Source organism: Oncorhynchus mykiss, chromosome 9 (genome assembly GCF_057628025.1).
Source record: "Oncorhynchus mykiss isolate SJ-2025 chromosome 9, ASM5762802v1, whole genome shotgun sequence".
NCBI classification, from domain to species: Eukaryota; Metazoa; Chordata; class Actinopteri; order Salmoniformes; family Salmonidae; genus Oncorhynchus; species Oncorhynchus mykiss.
Genome location: NC_143030.1, coordinates 72993794 through 73012949, shown reverse-complemented (window position 1 = coordinate 73012949; position 19156 = coordinate 72993794). Strand labels below are relative to the sequence as shown.

At 43.0% G+C, this 19156-nt stretch overlaps 2 protein-coding genes across 3 annotated transcripts in view; one reads left to right on the top strand and one right to left on the bottom strand.

Moving 5' to 3' along the window:
- LOC110532734 (disco-interacting protein 2 homolog B-A) overlaps window positions 1-11066 on the top strand; it is a 107092-nt gene extending 96026 nt beyond the window's left edge. For both annotated transcript variants that reach the window (XM_090185756.1, XM_090185755.1), the window contains 3 exons: window positions 3081-3255; window positions 6526-6649; window positions 6971-11066. In XM_090185756.1, coding sequence (XP_090041882.1) covers window positions 3081-3255; window positions 6526-6649; window positions 6971-7223 — 552 coding nt within the window. In that variant the 3' untranslated portion in view covers window positions 7224-11066. The remainder of the gene's footprint in view (window positions 1-3080; window positions 3256-6525; window positions 6650-6970) is intronic.
- Window positions 11067-11653: 587 nt separating this feature from the next.
- On the bottom strand, window positions 11654-19156 carry si:dkey-9p24.5. Its single transcript, XM_090185757.1, has 5 exons — window positions 18963-19156; window positions 14057-14294; window positions 13705-13967; window positions 13358-13503; window positions 11654-12045 (listed from the first exon to the last, which is right to left on the bottom strand). Exons 1-5 carry the CDS (start codon window positions 19057-19059, stop codon window positions 11797-11799), a joined length of 993 nt encoding a protein of 330 aa, XP_090041883.1. The 5' UTR covers window positions 19060-19156; the 3' UTR covers window positions 11654-11796.

Here is a 19156-nt window from a genome sequence, read left to right as displayed (position 1 = left end):
TGCAAGCTGAAGAAAACCATCCCAACCGTGAAGCACAGGGGTGGCATCATCATGTTGTGGGGGTGCTTTGCTGCAGGAGGGACTGGTGTACTTCACAAAATAGATGGCGTCGTGAGGCAGGAAAATTATGTGGATATATTGAAGCAACATCTCAAGACATCAGTTAGGAACTTAAAGCTTAAAGTCTTCCAAATGGACAATGACCCCAAGCATACTTCCAAAGTTGTGGCAAAATGGCGTAAGGGCAACAAAGTCAAGGTATTGGAGTGGCCATCACAAAGCCCTGACCTAAATCCTATAGAAAATGTGTGGGCAGAACGGAAAAGCGTGTGCGAGCAAGGAGGCCTACAAACCTGACTCAGTTATACCAGCTCTGTCAGGAGTAATGGGCCACAATTTACCCAACTTAGTTTGGGAAGCTTGTAGAAGGCTACCCAAAATGTTTGACCCAAGTGAAACAATTTAAAGGCAATGCTACCAAATACATGTATATTATATATATATTATATATATATATGTATATTATATATATATTATATATATATATATATAGATATTATATATATTATATATATATATATATATATATATATATAGATATTATATATAATATAATAATATCAAATAAAATTTATTTATATAGCCCTTCGTACATCAGCTGATATCTCAAAGTGCTGTACAGAAACCCAGCCTAAAACCCCAAACAGCAAGCAATGCAGGTGTAGAAGCACGGTGGCTAGGAAAAACTCCCTAGAAAGGCCAAAACCTAGGAAGAAACCTAGAGAGGAACCAGGCTATGTGGGGTGGCCAGTCCTCTTCTGGCTGTGCCGGGTGGAGATTATAACAGAACATGGCCAAGATGTTCAAATGTTCATAAATGACCAGCATGGTCGAATAATAATAAGGCAGAACAGTTGAAACTGGAGCAGCAGCACAGCCAGGTGGACTGGGGACAGCAACGAGTCATCATGTCAGGTAGTCCTGGGGCATGGTCCTAGGGCTCAGGTCCTCCGAGAGAGAGAAAGAGAGGAGAGAATTAGAGAACGCACACTTAGATTCACACAGGACACCGAATAGGACAGGAGAAGTACTCCAGATATAGCAAACTGACCCTAGCCCCCCGACACATAAACTACTGCAGCATAAATACTGGAGGCTGAGACAGGAGGGGTCAGGAGACACTGTGGCCCACTCCGAGGACACCCCCAGACAGGGCCAAACAGGAAGGATATAACCCCACCCACTTTGCCAAAGCACAGCCCCCACACCACTAGAGGGATATCTTCAACCACCAACTTACCATCCTGAGACAAGGCTGAGTATAGCCCACAAAGACCTCCGCCACGGCACAGCCCAAGGGGGGGGCCAACCCAGACAGGATGACCACATCAGTGACTCAACCCACTCAGGTGACGCACCCCCTCCAGGGACGGCAAGAGAGAGCCCCAGTAAAGCCAGTGACTCAGCCCCTGTAATAGGGTTAGAGGCAGAGAATCCCAGTGGAAAGAGGGGAACCGGCCAGGCAGAGACAGCAAGGGCGGTTCGTTGCTCCAGAGCCTTTCCGTTCACACTCCCACTCCTGGGCCAGACTACACTCAATCATATGACCCACTGAAGAGATGAGTCTTCAGTAGAGACTTAAAGGTTGAGACCGAGTTTGCGTCTCTGACATGGGTAGGCAGACCGTTCCATAAAAATGGAGCTCTATATGAGAAAGCCCTGCCTCCAGCTGTTTGCTTAAAAATTCTATGGACAATAAGGAGGCCTGCGTCTGGTGACCGTAGCGTACGTGTAGGTATGTACGGCAGGACCAAATCAGAGAGATAGGTAGGAGCAAGCCCATGTAATGCTTTGTAGGTTAGCAGTAAAACCTTGAAATCAGCCCTTGCTTTGACAGGAAGCCAGTGTAGAGAGGCTAGCACTGGAGTAATATGATCAAATTTTTTGGTTCTAGTCAGGATTCTAGCAGCTGTATTTAGCACTAACTGAAGTTTATTTAGTGCTTTATCCGGGTAGCCGGAAAGTAGAGCATTGCAGTAGTCTAACCTGGAAGTGACAAAAGCATGGATTAATTTTTCTGCATCATTTTTGGACAGAAAGTTTCTGATTTTTGCAATGTTACGTAGATGGAAAAAAGCTGTCCTTGAAATGGTCTTGATATGTTCTTCAAAAGAGAGATCAGGGTCCAGAGTAACGCCGAGGTCCTTCACAGTTTTATTTGAGACGACTGTACAACCATTAAGATTAATTGTCAGATTCAACAGAAGATCTCTTTGTTTCTTGGGACCTAGAACAAGCATCTCTGTTTTGCAGCCATCCACTTCCTTATGTCTGAAACACATTCTTCTAGCAAGGGCAATTTTGGGGCTTCACCATGTTTAATTGAAATGTACAGCTGTGTGTCATCCGCATAGCAGTGAAAGTTAACATTATGTTTTCGAATAACATCCCCAAGAGGTAAAATATATAGTGAAAACAATAGTCGTCCTAAAACGGAACCTTGAGGAACACCGAAATTTACAGTTGATTTGTCAGAGGACAAACCATTCACAGAGACAAACTGATATCTTTCCGACAGATAAGATCTAAACCAGGCCAGAACTTGTCCGTGTAGACCAATTTGGGTTTCCAATCTCTCCAAAATAATGTGGTGATCGATGGTATCAAAAGCAGCACTAAGGTCTAGGAGCACGAGGACAGATGCAGAGCCTCGGTCCGATGCCATTAAAATGTCATTTACCACCTTCACAAGTGCCGTCTCAGTGCTATGATGGGGTCTAAAACCAGACTGAAGCATTTCGTATACATCGTTTGTATATATATAATATAAATATATAAATTATATACATGTATTTGGTATATATATATATATATATATATATATTTATATATTTATATATTTATATATAATATTTATATATATATTATATTTATATATAATATTTATATATAATATATTATGTATGTATAATATGTGTGTGTTTTTTGTGTGGAATTGATCAGATGGCCTTCAAAAGGAGGGCCGCCTGTTTCCCATCCCTGATGTAGAGGATGATGAAGCCCTCTCACTCTCTGTTTAGATCTGGGTTCAGAGTCCTCACAGTTCCAGTGGCTACTACACCATCTATGGAGAGGAGAGCTTGCAGGCGGACCACTTCAACACGAGGCTGAGCTTCGGGGAGCCCCACACCCTGTGGGCCAGGACGGGATACCTGGGCTTTGTCAAGAGGACAGAGCTACTGGGGTCCACCGGAGGTTAGAGACCCTTCTAATGTAACCATCCTAGCATTTAGCATGTTATGGACTCTCCCAAGTCATATCTTTCTTGGGGTGTGGCCATTCTCACCCCCCACTAGTTGCTACACCAAACCAATCTGAAGACTTGTTCTTAGTCGTACAAGGCATGTTCATTCTGTTTTAAGATCATCTCACCAAATGTAATTTATGCAGGTTGAAAGGGGGTAGTTTGTTCTATGCTAAACTACAGGACTGTTTTGCTATCACAGACTGGAATATGTTCCGGGATTCTTTCCGATGGCATTGAGGAGTACACCACAGCTGTCATTGGCTTCATCAATAAGTGCATCGATGACGTCGTCCCCAATGACTGTACGTACATTCCCCAACCAAAAGCCATGGATAACAGGCAAAAGTTGCACTGAGATAAAGTGTAGAGCTGCTGCATTCAAGGAGCGGGACTCTAACCCGGAAGCTTATAAGAAATCCCGCAATGCCCTCTGACGAACCATCAAACAGGCAAAACATCAATACAGGACTAAGATCGAATCATACTACTCTCGTCGGATGTGGCAGGGCTTGCAAACTACTACAGACTACAAAGGCAAGCACAGCTACGAGCTGCCCAGTGACGCAAACCTACCAGATAAGCTAAATAACTTATATGCTCCCTTCCAGGCAAGTAACACTGGAACATGCATGACAGCATCAGCTGTTCCGGACGACTGTGATCACGCTTTCCGCAGCCGTTATGAGTAAGACCTTTAAACAGGTCAACATTCACAAGGCCACAGCGCCAGACGGATTACCAGGACGTGTACTCTGAGTATACGCTGACCAACTGGCAAGTGTCTTCACTGACATTTTCAACCTCTCCCTGTCTTGAGTCTGTAATACCAACATGTTTCAAGCAGACCACCATAGTCCCTGTGCCCAAGAACACGTAAGATAACCTGCCTAAATTACTACCGACCCGTAACACTCACATCTGTAGCCATGAAAGGCTGGTCATGGCTCACATCAACACCATCATCCCAGAAACCCTAGACCCACTCCAATTTGCAGACCACCCCAACAGATCCACAGATGATGCAGTCTCTATTGCACTCCACACTACCTTTTCACACCGGGACTAAAGGAACATCGATGTGAGAATTGCTATTCATTGACTACAGCTCATCGTTCAACACCATAGTGCCCTCAAAGCTCATCACTAAGCTAAGGACCCTGGGACTAAACACCTCCCTCTGCAACTGGATCCTGGACTTCCGGACGGGCTGCTCCCAGATGGTAAGGGTAGGTAACCACATCCGCCACGCTGATCCTCAACACGGGCCCCCCCCGGGTGCGTGCTCAGTCCCCTCCTGTGCTCCCTGTTCACTAATGACTGCACGGCCTGGCACGACTCCAACACCATCATTAAGTTTGACAATGACAACAGTGGTATGTCTGATCACCGACAACAACGAGACAGCCTATAGGGAGGAGGTCAGAGACCTGGCCGTGTGGTGCCAGAACAACAATCTCTCCCTCAAGGTGATCAAGACAAAGGAGATGATTGTGGACTACAGGAAAGAGAGGACCGAGCACGCCCCCATTCTCACCGATGGGGCTGTAGTGGAGCAGCTTGAGAGCTTTAAGTTCCTTGGTGTCCACCTCACCAACAAACTAACATGGTCCAAGCACACCAAGACAGTCGTGAAGAGGGCACAACAAAACCTATTCATGTCCTCAGATCCTCAAAAGGTTTAACAGCTGCACCATCGAGAGCATCCTGACGGGTTGCATCACTGCCTGGTATGGCAACTTCTCGGCCTCTGACCGCAAGGCACTACAGAGGGTAGTGCGTACGGCCCAGTCACCGGGGCCAAGCTTCCTGCCATCCAGAACCTCTATATCAGGCTGTGTCAGAGGAAGGCACTAAACATTGTCAAAGACTCCAGCCACCCTAGTCGTAGACTGTTCTCTCTGCTACCGCACGGCAAGCAGTACCAGAGCGCCAAGTCTAGGTCCAAGAGGCATCTACCCCCAAGCCATAAGACTGCTGAAATTCTAATCAAATGGCTACTCAGACTATTTGCATTGCCCCGCTTCTACGCTACTGTTATTATCTATGCATAGTCATTTTAATAACTCTCCCTACATGTACATACCTTGACACCGGTGCCCCCACACATTGATTCTGTACCGGTACCCCCTCGCTTATTGTTATTTTACTGCTGCTCTTTAATTATTAGTTTTTTTGTGGTATTTTCTTAAAACTGCGTTGTTGGTTAAGGGCTTGTAAGTAAGCATTTCACTGTAAGGTACCTGTTGTATTCAGCATTTCACTGTAAGGTACCTGTTGTATTCAGCATTTCACTGTAAGGTACCTGTTGTATTCAGCATTTCACTGTAAGGTACCTGTTGTATTCAGCATTTCACTGTAAGGTACCTGTTGTATTCAGCATTTCACTGTAAGGTACCTGTTGTATTCAGCATTTCACTGTAAGGTACCTGTTGTATTCAGCATTTCACTGTAAGGTACCTGTTGGATTCAGCATTTCACTGTAAGGTACCTGTTAGATTCAGCATTTCACTGTAAGGTACCTGTTGTATTCAGCATTTCACTGTAAGGTACCTGTTGTATTCAGCATTTCACTGTAAGGTACCTGTTGTATTCAGCATTTCACTGTAAGGTACCTGTTGTATTCAGCATTTCACTGTAAGGTACCTGTTGTATTTGGTGCATGTGACACATACATTTTTATTTGATTGTGCTTTAAAACCAACCAGATTTTTTTTAAAGGCCCAGTGCAGTCAAAAATGTTATTTTTCTGTTTTTTGTAAATTTATTTTATTTTATTGTCACATACACCATGTAGGTGCAGTGGATGAGGTTGAAATAATACTGTGATAATTATGATAATACCCTTTTTAGTGTAAGAGCTGTTTGAAAATATTGCCTGAAATTTCAGCCTGGTTTGGTGGGATGGAGCTTTGGCCTGCCTGGTGACATCACTAGGCGGTATATTGGTTAATAGACCAATAAGAAAGAGTTCCAAACCTGTCTGCCAATAACAGTTAGTTTTCAGTTTTCCCCTCCCACTCAGACCCCTTCCAGACAGTCCTAGCAAAATTGCTCTTTACATTTTAATTGAAAGCAATCACATGAAGGTACTTAATTGTTACCCAGAAATGATTTGATATTGAGATAAAAGCAGCACCCTGGGTGTTGGGTTTCTAAGCGGTCTGTGTTGATGACAAATCTATTTTCACTCCTGATCCATCTGCCTGCCTTCCCTTCAGATCGTCATGATGCTCTGTTTGTGGTGGGCCAGCTGGATGAGACGTTGGAGCTCAGGGGGCTTCGCTACCACCCCATCGACATCGAGACCTCTGTGTCCCGGGCACACCGCAGCATCGCTGAGAGGTGAGATACTGTTGTCTGCTCAGACACACACAGTACATGCATGCTTCACTAGGTGTATTGTAACCTGATGTGACTGTTTTGTGGTCTGTACCAGAACTGTGTTTGACATTGACATATACTGTAACTAGTATAAACCCACATGTTTGGTTTCCTTGGTGTTGAGAAAGAACGGGAAGGGTACACAGCACCGTGCTCTAACCCACTGAACCAGTTGAATGTTGAACTTGATGAGTGACTGACTGTTGGTGCCGGTCATTCTCTATATCTGCTGTGTACCCCTGAATGTTAACTTGATGGGTGGCTGTCTCTCTCTCTCCACAGTGCTGTGTTCACGTGGACCAACCTCCTGGTAGTAGTGGCAGAGCTGGCCGGGTCGGAGCAGGAGGCCCTAGACTTGGTGCCTCTGGTGACCAACGTGGTTCTGGAGGAGCACCACCTGATTGTGGGCGTGGTGGTTGTTGTTGACCCGGGGGTCATCCCCATCAACTCACGGGGAGAGAAGCAGAGGATGCACCTCCGGGACTCGTTCCTGGCCGACCAGCTGGACCCCATCTACGTGGCCTATAACATGTGAGGAGGGCCCAGGCCCCATTCACACTGGGATGGAGGCTGGCTGTGGGGGTCCACTGGAGTGGAGGCTGGCTATGGGGGTCCACTGGAGTGGAGGCTGGCTATGGGGGTCCACTGGAGTGGAGGCTGGCTATGGGGGTCCACTGGAGTGGAGGCTGGCTATGGGGGTCCACTGGGGTGGAGGCTGGCTATGGGGGTCCACTGGAGTGGAGGCTGGCTATGGGGGTCCACTGGGGTAGAGGCTAAAGTATAGAGGCTCTGAGAGGGAGGCGCTAGACACAGAGAGGGGGCTGGGGGGTGGACTGCTTCTCCCAAGAATGGACCTCACACTCACTCATCTGGCAGTGGGACAGATTGGCAGGACAGGGCAGGAGTAGCATTGGTGGATGGGCTTGGACTTGGTTTAGCCATCCTGTTAGAGTAATTCCTGCCCCAGCGTTCTTTTTCTCTCGGCCAGAGTCTACTCTCTATGAAACAGAGACTGTTTATTAAGGCTGTGGGTGGAAGTGAAGTTAGAGCATGTCTGTCTGCATGGGGTTTTGCTGCTTCTTACTGGTGCTTTTCCAACCACTCCCTGCCTCCCACTGACAGAGTAGGAAGATGATTGGTTTCTCCTCTTTGATTGACACTTGGGTCCACCTATCAAGTAGATGTTTGCCAATACCCTCATCCACTGTCTCTCCCCGACTGCTCCTAACCATGATTTTATCCCCAGACATTATTATTGTGAATCTTGTTTTATAGAAGAAAATACAGAGGTGTGTTTCTCATCTCGATCCATTCCCTGGTTCAGCTTGTACCCTGCTCTCTCCTCTCTCCTGAGTGGTCCACAGTCCGTCATGTTGGTCAGGATAGGACTGTGTGGAGTCAACGTGACGAGCTGGAAGCTTCCCCCATGCACTTTAACCTTTCCTTGTCCTTCCATAATCTCTCCTAGCCTAGTCCCAGTTTATGGGACTAGTTTATGCAGATCAACTCCTCATGAGACAATGACCAAAGGAGTTGGAAAGACCTGGGACCATGCGTGCTGTACGTCCCAAATGACAACCTATTCCCTATATAGTGTACTACCCTATGGGCCTTGGTCAAAAGTAGTCCACTAAATAGGGAATAGGGTGCTATTTGAGCCGCAGTCTATATGTCCCCTGGATTGTCGATGGGAGACTCACAAATTGGCTTCCGCCGGTGCTACCGCAATGCAGAGGACTGATCTTTAAAATTGGTGTTAGATTTAATTGACTTATATGGAACTAAAAAGAGGTCATAAAATACAAACTTGCTAATGAACCTAGCTCAGTATGGTTGACCTCTACTCACTCTACTCACATTTTTCATCAAGAAATGCAGAAGAACTAAACAATATCACAAACAATACAATAGCAGCAGTAAGTACAGCCCACTGAGTTAGACAAACGCCTGCACCTCAGTAGCTGTACTTACTGCAGAGCTGGAATTGACCGGTCATCTTACGTGTCTGTCCCATAGATCTTGGTTTGTTTTTTTTACACTTTACTGCTATGTTAAACGCTTTTAGACGTGCTAGAAGAATCCACTTTTAAAACACACTTGTCATTGGTATGGAATGAAACAGATGTGCAACATAAACATACCAGCAGCAAACTCGCACAACAAAACAGACCGTGTTTATTTTTGGGGGACAATATTTTAAGGTCTTGATGTATGAGCAGGAATCGTTCCATGAGAGTTCTCTCATCGATCATGTAAATAAAATGGACTTCTGTTTTAACTGCTGTTTTATGGGGTCAGGGTTATATGTATGTACAGACATACGACTAAACTGCTGTACATATTTATCTTTACACAACTCTATTTATCGTCATTATTTAAATATCTAGCAAGCACAAAATACTGGTAATATGGAACAATAAACTTCTGATTAACTTGCTGGCTGACCTGATATCATGGAGGCTCTGCTGAATCACTATCTTAGCTTGAATAAGTATCAGTCAGTCAGCTGCTGGCCTCTGTCACAGGCTTTCAGATGGCAAAGCCTTGGGGTCCGTGGCTAGTCAATTGCTAGGCTTGTTTGTTGATTCTGGAGTGCCCATTGAGTCACCAAGGTGCATCTATATCTCTGACTAACTTCACATGAGGCTACATCTGGGATGTCGGAAGACTGCTGTGCCTTTAAATGTGGAAGACACATTTCAGTTGAATGCATTCAGTTGTACAACTGACTAGGTATCCCCTTTCCCTTTGTATTGTGCCATCATGAAACGTGACATCTTCATAAATCAAGGACTTGGTGAACTACCAAACCCAGTTGGCAGTGGGTATAAGATGAGGACAAATTCTTGCCTTATAAAACCTGTGGAACTTGTAATACTTTTACTGTTATTATTTGTCAAAGGTTTTAATTTCATTATTCTGATTGTATTATGACTAGAAAAGGGATTGTGAAGGGTAAGATGTTGACCGTATAGGGTATATTTTAGAGGTCAAAAACTGTATAACTGGTGTTACTGTGTACATTGAAATTATGAACTTGTTCTTTGTTCATAAAACTTGACTGATCTTTCATACTTGACAGCAAATTTCTGCATCACAGACTTAAACGTAGGCTAAGTAACACATTTCAAAATTAAAGGAAGCATATCATATGGTTTGGCAGGTGGTAACAATTTGCACTTTTCCATATCATTATTACTGGTGTGTGTGATCGTATGGTTTAAATGGTGACATCGTTTGCCTTTCCTTGTGGAAAAAAGTTTTTAATTAAATGAACATCAAAATATTAAACAATATTTTTGTTCCAAAATGCCAGTTTCTTTTTTGTTGATTGGCTTATTTTATGTCATTCACTGTAATGTAATTTTTAGGGGTTGACTCTAGCAGGACATCCCAAGGATCCAGCCTAGCATCAAACTATTTTTATTCCATCCATCCAAATGAGAAATTCATTATTTAAATGATTGTAATGTTTTTCATGCTAGATTTCAACTACCCTACACAACGCTGTGGCAAAACAAAAGCCTTGTTTGATTTAGAAGTTGTTAAAACTACTTGAATGACAAACATTGTAACTTAAGTCCATCTTTAGAGTAAAGTTACATTTAATGATTCATAAAAAATGTTTTTGGGACTATTCTGTGGTATTTGGCTTTCTTGCCAAGCTGCTACTGTATCATTCCACCTTTGCATGTTTAAATCATCATCTTATCTTATAGTGGTGTGACCATAGAACTAGAAGGAATTTACCACTCAATCTTCATGGTGTGAGCGGTTCCAAGCCCGTTCTACTCAATCTAATTCTATGGGTGTGACAACATGTTGTCCTGCCATACATTCATTAGACACATTGGTGCTATCCAAAACTGGAAATAAGGGGAAAGTCTTTCAAGATTCTATCCATGGAAAAACCTAGCTTGAGTTCCAGCCTGTTTGTACTATTGTGCCAGCTCCAATTGGCAAAAGCACAAACCGGTATAGGACCAGGCTAGGACAAATTATCAGGATTGCCAATATTTCCATATATTTTGTAATAAACACTGTGCCAATTGCAGTAAAACTGAAAACAATAAAGGATGTTAAGCTTTTAGTCTATTGTAAGCACAATGTACTGTACTTGTGTAGTGCTAAAACAATATATTTCGGATGATTAATGTTATTTGTAAACATCAAGGGCCCAAAATATATATATACCTCAAGGCTGTTCACTATGCATAAATGCTGTACAAGATCTTCTCAATATTGTCAGTGATGCAATGAGTTCCAACTCAGAGGCAAACGTGTCCTATTTGACCAACGTTCTGTCATGTTGTCAATGGGGATCATTTGTTTTCTATTTGGTTTAGCAAAATGAAACAATAAAAATCTGCTTTTGTCAGCATGTCTCTGCTCTGTGATCTGTAAAGCCACTAGTCTCTTTTCACAGCCGCTGGTTTCCGCTACAGCCTCTCCCACTTGATGTCTGATTGGTGTTACGACCTGACAGTCACTTCATTTTGAACATCAACAGCCCACCAATTTCTGTAATTTGTGGTTGGGCTGCTCAGTCGCTAATTCCTAAAAGTGTTGAAAAGAGATGCTGTGGCGGAGACTAACGAAAAGAGATGGATGACAATATTGTGCGTTACTACATTATTACAGAGGAAAATGGAATCTTTCTCAGCTGAATGTCCTAATGTTTTCTAGATCTCTTGGCTTAACTTCAGCTTTTCACAACATTTGCAGGCAAGTTACATTTTGGAATGAGTATATGTGGGGGGGTAAAGTCTACTTCATTTGTCGTCTGAGATATCAAATACAAGGCAACCCAATGTTCTACAATCTGCATCAACAAAAAGTCATTACGTACAGTAGCATCTACCCTGATGTTGCATGGCAAACTTTTGACTGTCTCTACTATTCACCCCACCCCTCCAAGCCTGGTGTCTATGGCGCTGCTCCCTGCCCCTGTGGGGGGGTGTCAGCTTCATTTGTGTTGTCTGAGCGCTCAAAATCCTTTCCTCCATACTTTTTATTTATAGTATCATATGTTTAGTTAAAAATATTTAGACTGCTCTCAAATTAAATTAATAAATAAAATGTCACAAATGTAACTGGTGTGGAAACTGTCAAATCACCACCGTAGCTAAGCTGGAAAGCAAAAAGCACATGGCCAAAGAACAACTGTGAATTGGTGCAAGGATGGGGGGGGCGCTGTCCCCAACTTCTCTTTGAATCCAGTAGAAATGCTTGCTCACTTTGAGGTAAATGTTGGGCCGACGAGGCACACCACAGTCTTTGGCATACACCCGCACTCCATAGATGTAGTAGCGGTTGTTTGCAGGCATGAAGCAGCTCACAGGGCCCCCAAGATTCATCTGAGGAAAAACAAGCGATAAGCAAACATTTAAACTTAACATAACTACTTTGGGATTCATGTTCTTTCGGGAGGTGATTTTCTTAGAAGAATATTAATTTCAACAATTTGAAAGATTTTACTGATTTTACTGAGTTACAGTTCATGTAACGAAATCAATCAATTGAAATAAATGAGGCCCTAATCTATAGATTTCACATGACTGGGAATACTGATATGCATCTGTTGGTCACAGATACTGTACCTTTAAAAATAAGGTAGGGGCGTGGATCAGAAATCCAGTCAGTATCTGGTGTGACCACCGTTTGCCTCAGGCAGCGTGACATCCCCTTTGCATAGAGTTGATCAGGCTGTTGATTGTGGCCTGTGGAATGCTGTCCTCCTACTCTTCAATGGTTCTGCAAAGTTGCTGAATATTGGCAGGAACTGGAACACACTGTTGTAGACATCGATCCAGAGCATCCCAAACATGCTCAATGGGTGACATGTCCGGTGATTATGCAGGCTATAGAAGAACTAGGACATTTTCAGCTTCCAGGAATTGTGTACAGAACCTTGTTGCATGGGGCTGTGTATTATCATGCTGAAAACATGAGGTTATGGCGGTGGATGAATGGCACGACAATGGGCCTCAGGATCTCGTCACAGTATCTCTGTGCATTCAATTTGCCATTAATAAAATGCTATTTTGTTTGTTGTCCATAGCTTATGCCTGCCCATACCAGAACACCACTGCCCCCATGGGGCACTTTGTTCACATGTTTAAATTCTTTAAAACGATGGAGGCGGCTTATGGTAGAGAAATGAAAATGCAATTATCTGGCAACAGCTTTGGTGGACATTCCTGCCATCAGCATGCCAATAGCATGCTATGTCTCTCAACTTGAGACATCTGTAGCATTGCGTTGTGTGACAACAACTAGACATTTTAGAGTTGTCTTTTGTCCCCAGCACAATGTGCACCTGTATAATGATCATGTTGTGTTATCAGCTTCTTGATATACCACACCTGTCAGGTGGATCGATTTATCTTGGCTAAAGAAATGCCCACTAACAGGGATGTAAACAAATGTGTGCACAACATTTGATATCTTTTTGTGCATATGGGACATTTCTGAGATGTTTCAAGAGCTGAAATAAAAGAACACTTTATATTTTTGTCTAACTAACATGTTATCTAAAATGTCAGAGATTAAACAAAATGTAGGACATGTCTGTGTCCCAAATGGCACCCCAGAGCTCTGGTCAAAAGGGGTGCCATTGGGGACACATCTCTTGTCTGAATGTAACAGGTTGTATCGGCCTCTGTTTACCTCACAACCATCAGGACCACCCATGCCACTGGGATGAGACATACAAAACATGTCCCTAGCCACTTTGTAGTTCCACCAGGTAGGCATGTTACACCTGGGAGTGCCAATTTTCTTCACTTCTGCTTCTTGTAAAATGCTGGTGTTTGCTGTCAAAGAGCAAATAAGTTAACTGTAATTTGTGTTAAAGGCTTATACACTATAATATTTTTGTTTTTAATACACTGAGTATACAAAACATTAAGGACACCTGCTCTTCCCATGACCATCATTTCAAGCCCCCTACAGTAGGCTATATGGCCAGCTCTACTTTGACAATGTAAACCATGTTATTTTGTTGTAAGACTTACCATTGGGCCCTGCATAGCCTGTGATGTGGCAGATACCATACTGATGTTCTTCAACATTGGAATTATCTGGGATGCAAATTTCATCCACAAAGGTGTTGAATACAAGGGGGGGTTTCAACTTCAGAAGTGCAATGTTGTATCGCAGTGTGATAGGATTAAAAAGTTTGTGCGGGACTATCCTCTCAATTTGTAATTCCTGTGTGTTCGCGTCATTGTGGTTTGTATCCGTGGTCCCAGCTTTGACTATCAGGTTGCTTGAAAGGCTGCAACAAAAAGGGCAAAGAAAAGTTTTGGAAAAAGACAACTGCTAAAGTAGCTAAACGGTAGACTTAATATATGCTGTGGTATATACCGATGCTGTGGTGCATGAACACATACGGCAGCTGTCAGTATCCAGTCCTGGCTGATGATGGCTCCTCCACAGTGATGCTGAAAAGGATCTGCTGCGGTCGGACGGTGCATGATGGAGACTTGCCACGGCCAAATACTAGGGTCAATTGGAGTGCCACCAACGAACCGACCACCACCATAATCATCATAGTCAAATGGCATCATCGTTGATGGTCTCTCTGGTCTCTTTCCACAATTCACTAAATACGAAGACAAGAACCACAATCCTGAGTTTGTGCTTCAGCCTAATGGCCAGCCACACCATTTGAAGACATGAATACCTGGTACATAAAGCTGATGGGGCTGGGGAAATGTTACTACAGAAGTAGGCCTTACACAGAACCCAAACCGGCTGCGCGTGTGCGCTATCGTGCATAAATGTATTTTGTCCCCCTACACCAAACACGATCACGACACGCAGGTTAAAATAGCAAAACAAACTCTGAACCAATGACATTAATTTGGGGACAGGTCGAAAAGCATTAAAAGTATGGCAATTTAGCTAGTTAGCTTGCTGTTGCTAGCTAATTTGTCCTGGGATATAAACATTGAGTTGTTATTTTACCTGAACTGCACAAGGTCCTCTACTCCGACAAATTAATCCACACACAAAACGGTCAACCGAATCGTTTCTAGTCATCTCTCCTTCCAGGCTTTTTCATCTTTGAATTGATATGGTGATCGCATCAAAACTTTCATAGTATTACCACGACTACCGGCAAAACAGTTTGTCTTTCAATCACCCACGTGGGTATAACCAATGAGAAGATGGCACGTGGGTACCTGCTTCTATAAACCAATGAGGGGATGGGAGAGGCAGGACTTTCAGTGCGATCTGCTTCAGAAATAGAAAGGAGTTCTATTTTAGCCCTTGGCATCGCGATGGGTGCAATAATTGAATAACATGGATTTCTACATTTATTTTGCGATGCTCGCGCACACGACGTTTCCGGTCTGGTCAGCATGTAACTTAACTGACAATCCATGATCAAGTTATTTCTTGATTAAGACTGTTTATCGCAACAAAAACATAAATACCAGCAATGGAGCAGAATTAGGATTAGGCTAGCTATGACCGATAGCTACGTCAGTTTATCTGAGTCCCTTATAGATTTAGAAAAATTTCCACGCATTGTGGAAATTTGTCTTTGGCTTCACCACACTAAAAACAGGATTAATATCCCATGATGAGCAGATCATTCTCCAGATCAAAGTACAAAAGTGTTATTGTACTACTGCAGTTCTAAGTTCCTATGTGTTGCATCATTGGTCTAAAACCATGATCATCATGAAGAGAAAGACATTCATCATCAGCATTAACAAGACTGAAGGGCACCCTGTCATCTACGTGATTTCAGTCATTAATATGTGTATCGTGGTCCAAGATCATCAACGTCTAGCCCCTCAAGCTGAAGGCCAACTAGAGGCATATCATCAGCATATTTTGAATAGGCTAAAACATTGTATTGAATCCTGATTTAGTTTGTATAGGCATTAAATAATACAGGTGTATAACAGTGAATACAGTTGAAGTCGGAAGTTTACATACATCTTAGCCAAATACATTTAAACTCTGTTTTTCACAATTCCTGACATTTAATCCTAGTAAAAACTACCTGTCTTAGGTCATTTAGGATCATCACCTTATTTTAAGAATGTGAAATGTCAGAATAATAGTAGAGAGAATGATTTATTTCAGCTTTTATTTCTTTCATCACATTCCCAGTGGGTCAGAAGTTTACATACACTCAATTAGTATCTGGTAGCATTGCCTTTAAATTGTTTCACTTGGGTCAAACATTTCGGGTCCACAATAAGCATCCCACAATAAGTTTGGTGAATTTTAGCCCATTCCTCCTGACAGAGCTGGTGTAACTGAGTCAGGTTTGTAGGCCTCCTTGCTCGCACACACTTTTTCAGTTCTGCCCACTAATTTTCTATGGGATTGAGGTAAGGGCTTTGTGATGGCCACTCCAATACCTTGAATTTCTTGTCCTTAAGCCATTTTGCCACAACTTTGGAAGTATGCTTGGGGTCTTTGTCCATTTGGAAGACCGCAAATGACCAAGCTTTAACTTCCTGACTGATGTCTTGAGATGCTGCTTCAATATATTCATATTATTTTCCTGCATCATGATGCCGTCTATTTTGTGAAGTGCACCAGTCCCTCCTGCAGCAAAGCACCCTCACAACATGATGCTGCCACCCCGGTGCTTCAAGGTTGAGATGGTGTTCTTCGGCTTGCAAGCGTCCCCCTTTTTCCTCCAAACATAACGATGGTCATTATAGCCAAACAGTTCTATTTTTGTTTCATCAGACCAGAGGACATTTCTCCAAAAAGTACGATCTTTGTCCCCAGTGCAGTTGCAAACCATAGTCTGGCGTTTTTATGGCCATTTTGGAACAGTGGCTTCTTCCTTGCTGAGCGGCCTTTCAGGTTATGTCGATATAGGACTAGTTTTACTGTGGATATAGATACTTTTGTACCTGTTTCCTCCAGCATCTTCACAAGGTCCGTTGTTCTGCACTTTTCACACAAGTACGTTCTAGAGGGCGACCGATTAATCGGAATGGTCGATTAATTAGGGCCGATTTCAAGTTTTCATAACAATCGGAAATCGGTATTTTGGGTGCCGATTTTTTTTTTTTTTTTTTTACACCTCTATTTAATCTTTATTTACCTTGGCAAGTCAGTTTAGAACTGCCTCGTTTAGGAGTAGAACGACAGATTTTCACCTTGTCAGCTCGGGGGATCCAAACTTGCAACCTTACAGTTAACTAGTCCAACGCAATAACGACCTGTCTCTCTCTCGTTGCACTCCACAAGGAGACTGCCTGTTACGCAAATGCAGTAAGCCAAGGTAAGTTGCTAGCTAGCATTAAACTTATCTTATAAAAAACAATCAATCATAATCACTAGTTAAGTACACATGGTTGATGATATTACTAGATATTATCTAGCGTGTCCTGCGTTGCATATAATCTGACTGAGCATACAAGCATACAAGTATCTAAGTATCTGACTGAGCGGTGCTAGGCAGAAGCAGGCGCGTAAACATTCATTCAAACAGCACTCTCGTGCATTTTGCCAGCAGCTCTTCGTTGTGCGTCAAGCATTTCGCTGTTTATGACTTCAAGCCTATCAACTCCCGAGATGAGGCTGGTGTAACTGAAGTGAAATGGCTGGCTAGTTAGCGCACGCTTATAGCGTTTCAAACTTCACTCGCTCTGAGCCTTGGGGTGGTTGTTTCCCTTGCTCTGCATGCGTAACCCTGCTTCAATGTGGTGGCTGTTGTCATTGCGTTGCTGGTTCGAGCTCAGGGAGGAGCGAGGAGAGGGACGGAAGCTATACTGTTACACTGGCAATACTAAAGTGACTATAAGAACATCCAATAGTCCTATAATTCCTATAATTACTACAACCTAAAACATCCTTTTTTTTTTTACCCCTTTTTCTCCCCAATTTCATGGTATCCAATTATTAGTAGCTACTATCTTGTATCATAGCTACAACTCCCGTACTGGCGTCCTCCGATACACAATCCAACCAAGCCGCACTGCTTCTTAACACAGCGCACATCCAACCCGGAAGCCAGCCGCACCAATGTGTCGTAGGAAACACCGTGCACCTGCGCCCGGCCCGCCACAGGAGTCGCTGGTGCGCGATGAGACAAGGTATCCCTACCGGCCAAATCCTCCCTAACCCGGACGACGCTAGGCCAATTGTGCGTCGCCCCACGGACATCCCGGTCGCGGCCGGTTACGACAGAGCCTGGGCGCGAACCCAGAGTCTCTGGTAGTACAGCGCCCTTAACCACTGCGCCACCCGGGAGGCCAACCTAAAACTTCTTACCTGGGAATATTGAAGACTCATGTTAAAAGGAACCACCAGCTTTTATATGTTCTCATGTTCTGAGCAAGGAACTGAAACGTTAGCTTATTGCATATTGCATTTTTACTTTCTTCTCCAACACTTTGTTTTTGCATTATTTAAACCAAATTGAACATGTTTCATTATTTACTTGAGGCTAAATTGATTTTATTGATGTATTATATTAAGCTAAAATAAGTGTTTATTCAGTATTGTTGTAATTGTCATTATTACAAATGCATAAAAAAAAAAAAAAAATTCAAAAAAATTGGCCGATTAATCGGTATCGGCTTTTTTGGTCCTCCAATAATCGGTATCGGCATTGAAAAATCATAATCGGTCGACCTCTAGTACGTTCATCTCTAGGAGACAGAATGCGTCTCCTTCCTGAGAGGTATGACGGCTGCGTGGTCCCATGGTGTTTATACTTGCGTACTATTGTTTGTGCAGATGAACGTGGTACCTTCAGGTGTTTGGAAATTGCTCCCAAGGATGAACCAAACCTGTGGAGGTCTACATTTTTTTCTGAGGTCTTGGCTGATTTCTTTTGATTTTCCCATGTCAAGCAAAGAGGCACTGAGTTTGAAGGTAGGCCTTGAAATACATCCACAGGTACACCTCCAATTGACTCAAATTATGTCCATTAGCCTTTCAGAAGCTTCTAAAGCCATGACATCATTTTCTAGAATTTTCCAAGCTGTTTAAAGGCAGTCAACTAAGTGTATATAAACTTCTGACCCACTGGAATTGTGATACAGTGAATTATAAGTGAAATAATCTGTCTGTAAACAATTGTTGGAACAATTATTTGTGTCATGCACAAAGTAGATGTCCTAACCAACTTGCCAAAACTATAGTTTGTTGAAAAACGAGTTTTAATGACTCCAACATAAGTGTATGTAAACTTCCGACTTCAACTGTATATCATACACCGAGTATAATACAGGTATATCAGCCTAGGAATGTTTGTTTACTAAACGCTGTGCTAGCTACTCACGGTCTGTTGTAACATGTTCCTCCAAAGTGGCCAAATACAAGATAACACAAACTCCTGCGATGGCTATCAAAATGAACAATTTGGCACAGGAGTTCATCTTAGCAAAGTAAGTTAGCCAGATGTTGCTAGCTATACGGCTCGACCAGGCGTTCGCTAACTAGCTACATTGACAAACTGGTACGAGAAGCCTTTAT

Coding starts and splice junctions, on each gene's coding strand:
- si:dkey-9p24.5 (XM_090185757.1), bottom strand. CDS start 19,059: ATGAACTCCTGTGCCAAATTGTTCATTTTGATAGCCATCGCAGGAGTT. Junction 14,295..18,962: donor GGAACATGTTACAACAGACC/GTGAGTAGCTAG, acceptor CTTCGTATTTAG/TGAATTGTGGAAAGAGACCA. Junction 13,504..13,704: donor AGGCTATGCAGGGCCCAATG/GTAAGTCTTACA, acceptor GCTCTTTGACAG/CAAACACCAGCATTTTACAA.